We start from the raw sequence: 15,882 nt of genomic DNA, 5'->3' as shown, positions 1-15,882 counted from the left end.
AATATCCAGAATCCCTTCATGATCATAACACCTAAGAAAATTGGTATAGAAAGGACATTTCTTAAACTAATAGAGACCATCTACAGCAAACCCACAGCCAATATCATATTGAATGGAGTTAAATTGAAATCATTTCCACTTTGATCAAGAAACAGGCAAGGTTGCGCATTGTCTCCATTGCTCTTTAACATTGTAACAGAAGTTTTAGCCATTGCAATTACGGAAGAAAAGGCGATCAGGGGTATCCACATAGGGTCAGAAGAGATCAAACTTTCACTCTACACAGATGATATGATTGTATATCTGGAAAACACTAGGGATTCTACTAGAAAACTTTTACAAGTGATCAAGGAATACAGCAATGTCTCAGGCTACAAAATCAACACCCATAAATCTGTAGCCTTCATATATACCAACAATAACCAAGCCAAAAAAACAGTCAAGGACTCTATTCCTTTCACAGTAGTGCCAAAGAAGATAAAATATTTGGGAGTATACCTAACAAAGGATGTGAAAGATCTCTACAAAGAGAACTATGAAACTTTTAAGAAAAGAAATAGTTGAAGATGTTAACAAATGAAAAAGCATACCATGCTCCTGGCTGGGAAGAATCAACATTGTTAAAATATCTATACTACCCAAAGCAATATATAATTTTAATGGAATTCCTATTAAAGCTCCATTGTCATATTTTAAAGATCTTGAAAAAATAATACTTTGTTTTATATCGAATCAGAAAAAAAACCTCGAATAGCCAAAACATTACTCAGCAATAAAAACAAAGCAGGAGGAATCACGCTACCAGACCTAAGACTATACTATAAATTGATAGTGATCAAAACAGCATGGTATTGGCACAAAAACAGAGAAATAGATGTCTAGAAAAGAATAGAGAACCAAGAGATGAATCCAGCTACTTACCATTATTTGATCTTTGACAAGCCAATTAAAAACATTCAGTGGGGAAAAGATTCCCTATTTAACAAATGGTGCTGGGTAAACTGGCTGGCAACCTGTAGAAGATTGAAACTGGAACCACACCTTTCACCATTAACTAAGATAGACTCTCACTGGATAATAGACTTAAACTTAAGACATAAAACTATAAAAATACTTGAAGAAAGTGCAGGGAAAACTCTTGAAGGAATCGGCCTGGGTGAATATTTTATGAGAAGGACTCCCCAGGCAATTGAAGCAGTATGAAAAATACACTACTGGGACCTAATCAAACTAAAAAGCTTCTGCACAACCAAGAACATAGTAAGTAAAGCAAACACACAGCCCTCAGAATGTTTTCAGGTTATACCTCCGATAAAGGTCTAATAAGCAGAATCCACAGAGAACTCAAACGTATTAGCAAGAAAAGAACATGTGATCCCATCTCAGGGTGGGCAAGGGACTTGAAGAGAAACTTCTCTATAGAAGACTGACGCACAACCTACAAACACATGAAAAAAAGCTCATCATCCTTAATCATCAGAGAAATGCAAATCAAAACTACTTCGAGATTTCACCTAACCCCAGTAAGACTAGCCCACATAACAAAATCCCCAAACCAGAGATGTTGGCGTGGATGTGGAGAAAAGGGCACACTTCTACACTGCTGGTGGGAATGCACACTGATACGTTCCTTCTGGAAGGATGTTTGGAGAATATTTAGAGATCTAAAAATAGACCTGCCATTTGATCCTAGAATTCCTTTACTAGGTTTATACCCAGAAGACCAAAAATCAGAATATAACAAAGACATTTGTACCAGAATGTTTATTGCAGCCCAATTCATAATTGCTAAGTCATGGGGGTATAGCTCAGTGGTAGAGCATTTGACTGCATAATTGCTAAGTCATGGAAGAAGCCCAAGTGCCCATCGACCCATGAATAGACTAGCAAATTGTGGTACATGTATACCATGGAATATTATGCAGCCTTAAAGAAAGATGGAGACTTTACCTCTTTCATGTTTACATGGATGGAGCTGGAACACATTCTTCTTAGCAAAGTATCTCAGGAATGGAAGAAAAAGTATCCAAGTACTCAACCCTACTATGAAGCTAAATTATAGCTTTCACATGAAGGCTATAACCCAACTATAGCACAAGATTATGAGAAAAGGACCAAGGAAGGGGAAGGGAGCGGGCAGGTTAGGGTGGAGGGAAGGTATTGGGTGGGGCTACACCTATGGTGTATCTTAGAATGGGTACAGGTGAAACTTACTAAAGTCAGAATACAAGTGTCTATATACAATAACTAAGAAAATGCCAGGAAGGCTACGTTGAACAGTTTGATGAGAATAATTTAGATTGTGTATGAAAACAGCACATTGTACCCCTTGATTGCACTAAAGTACACAGCTATGATTTAACAATAAAAATAAATAAATTAAAAAATATATAAGAAAAATAAAATAAAAAGAATATAGTAATTAAAAAAAGAATACAAATAAAAAATATGTCCTTAAAAACAATGGAAGAGCAGTCACATCCTGTACTCACATGTAAGCCATAGGAAATTCTTTCATTTTCACTGTAACCTAGATGGAGTATCTAGGTGAAAGTAAGGTCCTTCTGGAAATTAAAACCAAGAACAGGCATAGTGGCTCACAAGTATATACCTGGCACTCTGGGAGCCAAGGAGGGAGGACTGCTCAGCTCACAAGTTCAAGACTAGCCTGAGTAAGTATGAGAACTCCCCTGTATTAAAAAATTAAAAAAAAACATTGGCCAGGCAATGTAGAGAAAACTGTAGTCCCGGCTATTTGGGGGCTGATAGAAAAATCACTTGACATCAGTAGGTTAAGGTTGCTCTGAGCTAGGCTGAAATCATGGCACTCCAGGGTGAGGCAAGAGAGTGAGACTCTTTATCAACAAGAAAATAAATATAAAAAAAGTAATAAAAACAAGAAGACAGATGCCTTGATGTAAGAATAAGGTAAAGAAACCCAGGCTTCTCAGAAATAATTTCTGGTTAAGCTGAGCTTCCCTAATCACACTGTATTGTGCGGTTTCCTCCTAGAACTTGGACCTCTGACCAGTGTTACCTGCTCCACTCACTCCAACCTACCTGAGTGCTTGAGTAGTGTCGGCTGTGTCTTCACTTTCCAGGGCTCTTTGCTTTGCTCCAGACAGGTGATGAGTTCTGGCTTAGAGACAGCAAGACCTGTTTTATTAGGAAAAAAATTGGGATTCTTCAATTGGCAATCTAATGCCTTGGTGAAATAGAGAAAAGAACATTTTAGACGATCCTGAAATAGGAGTGGTGCCTGTGGCTCAACAGAGTAGGGCGCTTGCCCCAGATGCCGGAGGTGGCAGGTTCAAAAGCAGCCTGAGCAAAAAAAAAAAAAAAAAAAGAAGATCCTGAAATAATAATTCCAAACAGATTTCCTTGCAGAAACTTCAGAATCTTTAAAAAGTATTTAACATTGGAACATTCCTAATTCCTCTACTACTGAAAACAACTGAAATAAAATTTGGTGCTAGAAATCAGACTTAAAGGTATGAGTAATAATCTAGGCCATGACATTTCTGAAATTTCCATTAATATAGTGAAGGATATAAATCAGCTCAAAAAGGTAAGATTAATGCCAAAATAAAACAACAACAATTTTTCTTTTCTATGCCAAGATATCCTAAAGTTTTCCATTGAAACAAGAACCTGATACTCAGTCAATGAATAAACTGAATAAAAACCTTCTACAAAGAGAGAATATGAATCATTTAGTGTAGACATAGAACTGTGTATATAAGTTGTCCTCACCCAGGAAGACCAGGTTTCTGTAGGTCTCCAAAGTGACTTCCCGATACAAATGCTGCTGAGCAGTGTCCAGGCAGGCCCACTCATCCATAGAGAATTCAATAGACACGTCCTTGAATGTCAACAGTCCCTGAAAAACAAACATTTACTAAGAAAACATGGGGAAATAGAATTTCACTTTTTTTTTTTTTTTTGAGACAGAGTCTCAAGCTATCCCCCTGGGTAAAGTGCTGTGGTGTCACAGCTCATAGCAACCTTAAACTATTGGACTTAAGTGATTTTCTTGCCTCAGTCTCCCAGCTGGGACTACAGGTGCTCTCCACAACACCCAGCTATTTTTTTGTTGCCATTGTCATCATTGTTTATCTGACAGGGCCAGGTTGGAACCCACCAGACTGGGTGTATGTGGCCAGCGCCTTAAGCACTGTACTACAGGCACCAAGACATGAATTTCACTTTTAGTTAAGTGAGTTAAGAGAACTCTTGCTGACTTATAAGAGTAAATGCAATTACCTAGTAAGTATAGAAGGGATATATTCCCTCATGTGTTGTCTAACACTGAAGGAAGGGGATGGAATGGCATCTACAAAACCGGTGTACACATCAGACATTTTGGGTTGACACAGTAGAAATAAAAGGCCACCAATACAAACATGTAGAATTTTGTGCCTTATTTACATACATGTTATAATCTGTGTATGTTTTTAATATGACAATGTCATGATGAGATAAATGGTAACTCTAAAGTTTTAATTTGTACAAGAAGAGATCATGAAAAAATGGAGATTGTTTTTCGGATGATATGAGGTGAAGATTCCATTTCCAAATTTCCAACTAGCTCAACAGGAATGACAATGCTTCAGTCTCATGATGATGTTTTTTCAAACATGCAATGAACTGCAGACACTGGATTTATCCCTGTTGGTTCCTGAACCTGTAAACAAAGATGGTAACCTTAACTTTCCAAAGAAAGGTATATGGAAGAGAATCTAAGAAGAAAGGGGTGCTTCCTCAATAAATGTTTTGATTTGCTCACTTTAGTTGATAATCTCCCCCAAGTTTTTATTAACAATACAGAAGCTATACTGAACCCTACAATGGAGTATGTGTCCAAGAGCACTGTAACTGAGTGAATAGAATTAACATCAACTGTAACAGGACAAATTAGTATCAGATGCTGATTCACAAGTGCAAGCCCAACATCACTGCTATGATAGTACTGCCCAGAAAAAGTCACTCATAATCTGATAAAAAGTAGTTGAGAAAAACTCAGTTTTGGCAAAGTTCAAGTTACAGATATCTGCCATGTCTTCTAATCTCTCATCCTGTCTTTAAATAGCTTTCTTTACCATCCCAGAAAGCAAGTCTTTTGTAATTATTCTGTTTATGAGAACTTTGAATTACTCTAGGCCGTTAATGCCGTCTCCAGTAAAAGTGCAAGGACGTCATCCTATTTCACATGGAACAGATGGAACTTCCAGATACAAGTGAAACAGTACATATTCCACTTCTATGCTACTATCCAATGACACAACCTCATCCACAATGAAAATCTTGGGCATCCACATTTTTCCAGTAGAACTTATCAGAGATTTCACACTTTTTCCATATATCCAGGAAATTATCACATACTCAGATATTTATAGTTAAAAAACAACCACTACTGTCAAGAAAAAAAGATATATTAGCTATACAACTAAAACCTGAAACTATTGGTCATAAATATATCAAGCTCAAAATGTGCCCATTCCAATACACTGACCTGAATAATTCCTTACTTAAATGTAACTTAACCACCTTTCTGCCTCATGCCAATAGACACACCAAGCTACCCTGAAGACAGTTCTTAGTATATGGCACCCAGGCTTTTTTATCTATCCCTGCTACAACACAGGGAAACTTTGTTCACTAAGATTCACCCTTTTTCTACCCTGGGTACAAAACTTTAAGTCCAACCGGTCTAAAGTAACTTAAGATATTAACCTCCCTGAAAACTGTAATAGTCGACTACATCTTTTTAGCCCTGCTAAATACACCACTTTAGCCATTTTTGTCGTGCCAACAATAGCTATTGGGCTCAATCTGAAAATCAGTCCATTGGCTTGTCCTATCGTCAAGGCCCTTAATACAACTTCTCCAAGCCATAAACACTCTGAGCATTCAATTAAAACAAGTATGAGAAGCCATACTAAAAAATCAAGCAGCCATTATTGATTATTAAAACACAATCATAGATGTAAAAACTTTAAAAATCTATGTACTGCGTCAATTTATCTAACAGTTCCCATCTCATTAAAAACAAGTTAAGATGTATAAAAGACATAGTCCAAATAAAACAACAAGCAAGATTTTTCAGAATATCCAACACTTCCTATCTAAAGTATTGTCATAATTACCCAACTTTACCTAAGTCCGTATCTTTATAGTTATTCATATGTTATATATTATAAGCTTAATATGTTATAAAATACAATGTATACCATTCATAAGTACCCGCTGTTTCACAAATTTCTTCGATAGAATCTCACTTTGTCACGCTCCGTAGAGTGCCCTGGCATCACAGTTCATAGCAACCTCAAAGTCTTGGGCTTAAGTGATTCTCTTGCCTGAAACTTCCAAGTAGTTGGGACTACAGGTGCTGGCTACAATGCCTGGCTATTTTTTTTTTCTTTTATTTTTAGACAGGAGCTGTCCACTGGCTTACCCTTGTCTCAAACTCATGAGCTCAGGCAATCCACCTGCCTCGGCCTCCCAGAGCCCAGCCTTGTTCACAAATTGCACAAACAAAATTAATCAGCACAGCCCGCACGTCAATTTAACTAATTATAACAAATTTAAAATTATTTTCATTTTAAATCAATTTCATAGATGAGAAAATAAAATAAAAGTAGAGAGTGTGGTAGACACAGACACCCCCACAACCTTTCTTAGCTATTTCTGAACTGAGAATTCACTTTAAAACATAGATCGAGTAAGTCAGTCAAACGGGCCAAACCAGAAATAGGGAATAAAGATAATAATCGCGAAAAAAAAAACAAAAACAAGGAAGTAATGAGGCACTATAGAACAAGTTAATAGCATGTTAAAGATGTTTTATTGACAATGATTTTTGATTAGTTTTAAATTGTCATATGTATTTAATTTGCCTACATGTTGTTAATCACGTAAGTGTATTTCTAGTATACTTGTGAAATTATTCCCTATATAAAGTATTAAAATTAGTTACATACAAAAAACAGCATTTAAAAAATTACTCTCGTGGTTCTCCGGAATTACTAGCCTGTCCCATAATAAAGCACTTTTACGCATCAACTCTCTGTCCCCGCCTTTTAACTACAACTACAGGTAACCGAGACACTTTTGGTTCCGCAACAGAGTGAGCCACCGCGTCCGGACCTCAGTTTATTTAACAAAAGAATGGAGGGGCTGAGGGTCCCCCAGACTACAGCCCCTCTCATGAACAAACCTCACAAGCTCAGTTGGGATTCTCCCCCGAGGACCCTTCTAATGTCACCAGGAGGGAGGGAGCGCGCCGCTGCAGGCACACAGCTGCTCAGAGAGCTCTGGGCTGTGGTGCAAGTAACAGCTTCAGAAATGCTTGGAGTAATTCCCAACTCCCTGCCCCACTCCACCTTTTGCCAAGTGGGCTCCGTGGGCCAAGGGTCCCAGTGGCAAACTTTAGTCTGAAGACTCTAAAACTGAAGGGAAATTGCCTGTCCCGCCACAGCCACTTCTGGCTCCAACCACGCCCCTCCCCCTCTCTGGACACCCAGTCTCCTGTACTCACCATTTCCCAGCTCCCAGGAGTCCCGGTGTCGTTTCTACAGATCTCCCAGTACCTGCAGGTCACAGGGTGACAGAGACTACCGCAGAAACACCTGGGATCTCCAGAGATGGAACAGCTGAAGAGGAGGCCCCGGCTCAGAGCCAGCTCTGAGACAAACGCTGCTCAGAATCCCAGGTGCCGCCTTCGTCTTTCTGGCTGTGCATCTGATTGGACAGTTCATATTGGAGCATTCCTGATTGGATAGGGACTAAGACCCCCACCTCTCTGACCTTGAAGGACAGGAAGGCCATACAAGAAGAGGCTAGAAAAAGCCAGAATGCAAACACTTTCTTCCCTACAGCACTTTTTTTTTCTTTTTTCTTTTAAATTAAGGGCAGGCAGTAGTCCCAGCTACTTGGGAGGCAGAGGCAAGAGAATAGCTTAAGCCCAGGAGTTGGAGGTTGCTGTGAGCTGTGATGCCACTGCACTTTACCCAGGGTGACACTTGAGGCTGTGTCTCAAAAATAATAGTAATAATAATAAATTAAACAATTAATTAATTAAGGGCCGGGCTCATAACTTAGTTCATCTCCATATTCCAGGGCCATTGTGCCTGCCATACACTGTTTAACAAATTTTGATAAGAGGAATGAAACTGTATCTACTGAGTGTTTAGTCTGTGCGAGGCTTGGACACCTATTATTTAAATAGGAGTTAGAGTCTGCTTTGAAGGCGTTTTCAATATACATCATGATGTCTAGGTAAACACATGCATATAAATAACTCAGTAACCTTATAGACAGATGAACGCCATTGGGAGTTAAAGCAAAGGCTGTCTCTGCCAGTTCAGAGAAGGGCGAAATTACTTGTCATCTCCAGGGGTTTGGCATTGCAGGAGGCTTCATGCAGGAAGTGGTGGTTAAGCTCCCAACTAACAGGCAATACATAGGACTATGTAGTACAACTCTTGGGGGAAGCGCTGAGCTACAACGTGGACTTTTCCTAACAAACTCTGTAGCTCTTTTTACACAGGGCTTTGTGCCTTCTCTTCCATGCAGCTCTGCCTAAGGGATATTTGTATTTAGCGCTGAATATAAATTATACCCTTTTATGAATTTCAGTTATATACACATACATATGTGTTTCTATATAAATGCAAAGTAAATACATGTTTTCACTCATGGAAACAACACGCTAACAATTACATATCTATATTTTATGGCGAACAGTTATATACAGAGTGGACATAAAGTTCGTGTTAAATAGTAAACAATAGTTTACTATTTAAACTTAAAATTTCAGGGCGGGGTGGAAATCTGTACATCAGTGGTTAGGGCACTAGCCACATAAACCAGGGCTAGTGGTTTGGAAGCAGGCCAAGGCCTCCTAAACAAAACAAAACAAACAAACAAACAACAAAATAACTCAGTGTTGTGGTGGGCACCTGTCGTTCCAGTTACTGGAAAGGCTGAGGCAGGAGAATCTCTCGATTCCAAGAGATTGATGTCCCTGTGAGCTGTGATACCACGGCACACTACTGAGTGTGACAAAGTAAAACTCTCTCTCCAAAAAAATAAATTAATTAATAAACTCGAAACTTAGTGATTTCAATTTTAATTAAAATACTTTACTATTTATATTGCACATGAACTTTATATCCATGCTGTATTTAGAATTAGCCAGATGGACTTAGTAGTTTTATTTATTTTTCTTTTTTGATACAGATTCTCACTTTGTCGCCCTTGGTAGAGGGCCATGACATCACAGCTCACAGCAAAATAAACCTCTTGAGCTTAAGAGATCCTCTTGCCTCAATTTCCCAAGTAGCTTGGACTACTGGAACCCGCCACAATGCCTGGCTATTTTGTTTAGAGATGGGGTCTTGCTGTGGCTTAGGCTGGTCTCCAACCCATGAGCTAAGTCAGTCCACCCACCTTGGCCCTCCAGAGTGCTAGGATTACAGGTGTGAGACACCACTCCCAGCACTGGACTTGGTTTAGATGATCCCAATTTGATGGGCAACATCTAAAGCATCATAATCGACCGTCAGTGAAACATATGCTTTCTTCTCTCCATCAGGCCTCATCCGGGTGTTGACCTTGGCCACATCAATATCATAGAGCTTCTTCATAGCTGTTTGATCTAGTGCTTGTTGGTTTGACATCCACAATGAACACAAGCGTGTTGTCTTCTCTCTTCTTCGTGGTAGACTCCATGGTCAGGGAGAACTTGATGATGCACAGTGGCCAAGCTTATTTCTCTTGGGGTTGCCCTTACTGGTATATGTAGGCTGGCCAGAGAGGAGCCACAAAGCCATCAGCTGCCAAAATGTGGGTGGTGTATGAATATCCTTTGTTTTCTGTGGCTACGGTTGCTTTTTAGCACTGCCTTCTTGGCCTTCAATGCCTTTGTTCTGGGAGGGGCGGGAGCTTCCTTCTTTGCCTTTCCCACCATCTTGTGAAAAACAGCAATTATTTTAAAGTTTGAGATTTTTTTTAATTTGCCTGAACACTGGGACTAAAATGGGAAGTAGTTCCTTAAGTTAGCCTATTCAGTAGAAAAGAGTCTACCTGTAGACACACACTTCACACACTGCTTGGTATATGCCTATCTATCTTCCAGAAATCATACACTGAACAAAAATTAATGGGCCTCCAAGAAGGAACTGAATACTTTGGGTTACATAACTAAGCAATGTGATTACTGTGACTGGACAGGGCAAGGTGGGTGTGAGATGTAGGTTTCTCAGAGGTACCTGAAGTCTGATAAGTACATCCACCACCTCCAGGGATTAGTGACCCCCACTAATAATCAAACTTTCCAGGCTTTGAATCTCCAAATTGAACACAGGTGAGCACAGCACCAGCCTCTTCTCTGCCTCTGACCTGCACCAAGGGGAAGAGACCTTGGGGTTGAGCTGGGTAAGCAGTGATGTGGAGCCAGGACAAGTGGAGGGTCTGTGGTGTCCGTAGCTTAGTAGGAAGGGCGCCAGCCATGTATACCATGCTGGCAGCTTCAAGCCCGGCCTGGGCCTCCTAAACAACAATGACAACTGAAATAAAAAAACAGCCGATTGTTGTGGTGGGCACCTGTAGTCCCACCTACTTGGGAGGTTGAGGCAAGAGAATCCCTTAAGCCCAAGAGTTGGAGGTTGCTGTGAGCTGTGACGACACAGCACACTACCAAGGGTGACAAAGTGAGACTATGTCTCAAAAAAAGAAAAACAGAAGTGGCAGCTAATGGGTGGGCTGGGCCTGCACAAGGGCAGGACATTAGCACCTGGGTGGGGGCCAGGTACATCCCAGGGCTCCTTCTACTTTAACTTCTTTTGTTTTTTGAAACAGAGTCTCACTCTGTCCCTCACCCCCACCCAGAGTGCCTTGGTGCCATAGCTCACAGACCTTCAGACTTGTGGGCTCAGCAATTCTCTTGTTTAAGCCTTGGGAGTAGCTGGGATGACAGACATCTGCCCAACCCCAGGCTTTTTTAGTTTTTTTTTTTGAGACATAGTCTCACTTTGTTGCCCTCCTTAGAGTGTCCTAGTGTTATAGCTCATAGCTACAAGTAATCCACATGTAGTCACAGGAGAATTGTTAGTTGGGATTGGTTAAATTCAAATTGGTTCCTGCTAAGTTGATGTTGGGGAGCAGAAAGTAATTCTTAAAGAAATTGTAGCTTAGGTCCAGGAGTGGTGAATCACGCCTGTAATCCTAACTCTTGGGAGGCCGAGGCAGGTGGATTTCCTGAGCTCATAGGTTTGAGACCAGCATAAGCAAGAGCAAGACCCAGTCTCAATTTTTGTTTTTTGTTTTGTTTTGAGACACAGTCTCAATCTGTCATCCTGGGTAGAGAGCCATGACATCATACCTCACAGCAACCTCAAACTGTTGGGCTGAAGCTATCTGCTTGCCTCAGTTTTTCTATTTTTTAGTAGAGATGGGGTCTTGCTTTTTGGTCAGACTGGTCTCAAACTCATGAGCTCAAGCTATCCACCAGCCTCGGCCTCCAACAGTGCTAGGATTACAGGCCTGAGCCACCATGCCTGGCCAGACCCCATCTCTATTAAAAGTAGAAAAACTGAGGCTATCCCGGCCTGGTGGCTCATGCCTGTAATCCCAGCACTCTGTAGGCCGAGGCGGGTGGATTGCCCCACTCTTGCAAACGGTCTTCGGTAGAATGATTATATAGAACTGAAAGCAATTTAAACAATAACAATTTTAGCCACTGGCTTTTTGTCAGGATCCAGTAAATATACATTGCATATTTGATCTGCAAAATTAGGTTAAGAACATTAAGAACATGCCATAGTACAGTAGAGATGAGCTAATTATCTTAAAGATAAATAAATGTTGCGTGTATACACTGCATTTTGGGGAATTCTCAAAACCAAGTAAGAATTTGCAGCACAACAGGTAAGCAGAAGTTGTAGAGGTAAAGTATAGGCTGGGCATTGGCTCATGTTTTTAATCCCAGAACTCTGGGAGACTGAGGTGAATGGATCCCTTGAGCACAGGTGTTTCAGGTCAACCTGAGTAGGAGTGAGACCCCATTTCTACCACAAATAGAAAAATTAGTCCAGCACGGTGACTCATGCCCCTAGTCCCAGCAACTTATGAGGCCGAGGTAAGAAGATCTCTTGTGCCCAGAAGATTTAGGATGCTGTGAGCTATGACAACACAGCATTCTTCCCAGGGTGAAAATTGCTCAGCCTGAAATAAATGAGTCAATAAATAAATAAATAAATTTGTGTTTGCATATATACATATATATTTCTAAAATAAAAGAAAAAAATCATTAATAATAATAACAATGAAAGAGGCAAATAGAACAAAAAGAAAAGTTTATCATATTTATCCCCACTGCAGAATTTATGCCATCTTAATAGAGAATGGTGAAAATGGAAGAAAACTGGGCAGTGCCTGTGGCTCAGCGAGTATGGTGCCGGCCCCATATACAGAGGGCGGTGGGTTCAAACCCAGCCCCAGTCAAACTGCAGCCAAAAATAGCCAGGCATAGTGGTGGGCGCCTGTATTCCCACCTACACGGGAGACTGAGGCAAGAGAATAGCCTAAGCCAAAGAGCTAGAGGTTGCTATAAACTGTGATGCCACAACACCTTTGTCACAAGGGTGACAAAGTGAGACTCAGTCTCTAAAAAAAAAAAACAAGAGAGAAAGAAAAAGAAAAAGAAAGAAAATGGAAGTAAACTTCCAAATCCCAGCTTTGTCCTCAAAAGGAGAAGAGTGACACCTGTATTAATCCTTCTTCCTTTTGAGGGTGTTTCCAAAGAAAAGTTGCTGACTCCCATCAGTGAGAGTGCTTAAAGGAATGGTGCTATAGTGTGTAAGACAGACTTGGGATGCTGATTCAAAGGCAAAATATTATTATAGCAGCAGAGAGACTCCAAACTAACAGACAAATTAAGGTCTAGCAAGTGTTGAGAAAATGTTAAGAGGACATGGGAAAAAAATGCTTCCACTAAAAAATAACCACACATTTGCACGAGCAAAATACTGCCCAAATGTACAGTTCTCCTTTTCTTAGTACAATATGTGTCAGAGTCTTGCAGGATACAGCCATATCACAAAGTTTGTGAAAGGTGGCTTTTCTTTTTTTTTTTTATTTTTTTATAGGCCTTCCCTTCTTGTTGTATTTCTTTAAGTAGTAAAATACAGAGCAAGGATATCAGCTGACATTATAAAGGAATTATTTAAAACTTGAGGAATGAGAAGATATAAAATTGTTATTTCCAAAAGCGAGAAAGCAAATTGACTTGGGAATTACTGATAGGATTTCTGGAAAGCTCTAATGACCCTCTGAAAGTTTGTGGTCATGAATTTAAATGAGTTTATCCAACCTGGACATATGTTTTTTTTTTTTTTTTTCCCAGCCATATTATAGGTACTAAGTAAGTAGAAAGTCGACTTTAATCAGTGTCAACAGCTTGTCAAATTGATACAACTGAAAGGAGAGAAGAAAAGCAAAGCTGAGAGTGATGACTATGCAGAACAGGGTAAGGAAGGGCGCGAGGAAATGAGTAATGTGAAGAGCTAGCGTGGTATGTCCACGTGTTGGGGGGCCCACTGAAAGCACAAAACTGGAGGAATGTGATGTGAAGGTGGTGATCTGCCTGTGGGATGCTTGAAATAGAGATTATAAAAAGAATGCAGTTCCTGTGGCTCAGTGAGTAGGGCGCCGGCCCCATATGCCGAGGGTGGCGGGTTCAAACCCAGCCCCGGCCAAACTGCAACAAAAAAATAGCCGGGCGTTGTGGCGGGCGCCTGTAGTCCCAGCTGCTCGGGAGGCTGAGGCAAGAGATCGCGGAAGCCCAAGAGTTAGAGGTTGCTGTGAGCCGTGTGACGCCACGGCACTCTACCCGAGGGTGGTACAGTGAGACTCTGTCTCTACAAAAAAAAAAAAAAAAAAGAATGCAGTTCTTGCAAATGGCAATAGCTTTGGACTGATTACAGAAATGGGCAGCTGATATGCACTGGAAGACAAGATAATTGGAGGTGTGGAGACCCAGAACGTAGCAAAGACCATTTCGTGGATATAGGGATTAAACAGGCACTAGAATCTTCAAATAAAAGGAGTGGGGAGACAATTACCTAAAAGGCAGCAGATGACTGCAGCGAGGAAGGCTTGTGGGGTATTGTCTGATCACATGCACTCCAGTGGAGCCGACATCTGGGAGCAGGAGAAATTGTCTCAAAGAAGCAGGGAAGCGCAAGGATGAGTGCTCAGCCTCTAAGTGCAGGGTCATATGGAGTGAGAGAGTACAACCACCATCGGAGAACACCACAGGGCAAGCGGAGCTCACAAAGAGACAGGTTTTAAAGAGAACAAGCAGGAGAATGAGGCCTTAAGAGAACAGGGTGAGGACATAAAGACCGTGAATCTTGTTGAAAAAATTTAGAGCGTCAAGTTTGGACACGAGAGCAGCTCAGAACAGGTTCTAGGAAGCTATGTGGAGTTCAGGTAACAAAGGATGACTCTCAAATTGTGCACTTTCAGAGTTAAGGGAGGTAAACCATTTGGAAGCCTTGATGGGATTAGTCTTGACTCTTGTCTATTTCTTGAGGCAGGTGGATAACCACGTTTAATTTTATGCTGCTGATGGGTGACTGGTTTTAAGCACTTCGATGTGAAGGGAAAAATGGGAGGGGGCAGGGAGAGAGAAGCTGCACAGGAGAGAGCAGGTGTCTTGCCAGGAATGATGCAGCATCGGAAGGGATGGTTTTAAAGATCTCCCTTAATGCATCTTTGACATAACTGTATTCCCATAACCAATATGACCTCAGCTCATTAAATTTTAAAATTAATATATATTCTAAACAGAAGTGTTCTAAATGAAATGACCATAGGGCATGCTGAATGCTTTCCAAATTACAAATTAAAGAAAAACTTGATTCTTCCATTCTGCTTCTGTTTCCAGTTCTGCCAAAAGAGTAAGAGATTCGTTCACCATGTTTTTTCTACTTTTCCTGTTGTCTAAGATGATGAAGATTTCTAAGGAAACTACTTGACGTAATTTGGCCTCAAAGTTAAATGACAATCAATTGACATTTCTGAGGCATCCTAGAAGCTTTTTATCCCTGTTTTCTCTACCTTTGCCTGCCTTCTTTACTTTCATGTTTTTCCTTTGGAGAGAGCAGTGATTCTGTGGGGTTTTTTTACTATTGAAATCTTATCCTAAAACTTTATTATTTTCTTTTTTTGGCTCTTGTTTGTAATGCTAGAAATTTAAGTTAAGCATCCTAATCAATTAAAAGCTCTGATCCCAAGAGGTGGGGGGACTAATGTTCTTACCAAAAATCATCAAAAGTTAAAGAACTAAGAACCAGGAAATTGATGAGTAAAAGGCAATATAGAGTAAATAGGATTTTGAGTTCATTTTGGAGGCCCATTCACGGGCTTGAAGCACCTCCAACCATTTTTATCTTGATGATCTCCAGGGTTTGGATGCTCACTTCTGAGCAGTGTATCTGCAAAGTTTTACCAAGGATATGCTGCTAAATACACGTATTTTTCATTATTTTTTATTAGGTTACTTTTAAGGTAAAAAGTAATACTTCTCAAAATTTAGGAAAGTCTAATATTTTTTTTGTCATTCTATTTGTCTTTGGTGTAAAATATATTCGCCAAAATGTGGAAACAGCCTAAATGCCCACCAACCCAAGAATGGATTAACAAGCTGTGGTATATGTATACCATGGAATACTATTCAGCCATAAAAAAATGGAGACTTTACATCCTTCGTATTAACCTGGATGGAAGTGGAAGACATTATTCTTAGTAAAACATCACAAGAATGGAGAAGCATTAATCCTATGTACTCAATTTTGATATGAGGACAATTAATGACAA

At 40.2% G+C, this 15,882-nt stretch overlaps 1 protein-coding gene across 1 annotated transcript in view; it reads right to left on the bottom strand.

Annotated features, from left to right (window-relative positions):
* The window catches only part of LOC128572926 (zinc finger protein 726-like), a 204,214-nt gene that overhangs the window by 17,279 nt on the left and 171,053 nt on the right, over window positions 1-15,882 (bottom strand). Inside the window, exons 2-3 of the mRNA XM_053573086.1 lie at window positions 3,754-3,880; window positions 3,061-3,156 (exon numbers count right to left, since the gene is read on the bottom strand). Coding sequence (XP_053429061.1) covers window positions 3,061-3,156; window positions 3,754-3,880 — 223 coding nt within the window. The remainder of the gene's footprint in view (window positions 1-3,060; window positions 3,157-3,753; window positions 3,881-15,882) is intronic.

This window comes from Nycticebus coucang, chromosome 20 (genome assembly GCF_027406575.1).
Source record: "Nycticebus coucang isolate mNycCou1 chromosome 20, mNycCou1.pri, whole genome shotgun sequence".
Lineage (NCBI taxonomy): Eukaryota > Metazoa > Chordata > Mammalia > Primates > Lorisidae > Nycticebus > Nycticebus coucang.
This window is presented reverse-complemented; position numbering and strand designations above follow the sequence as displayed.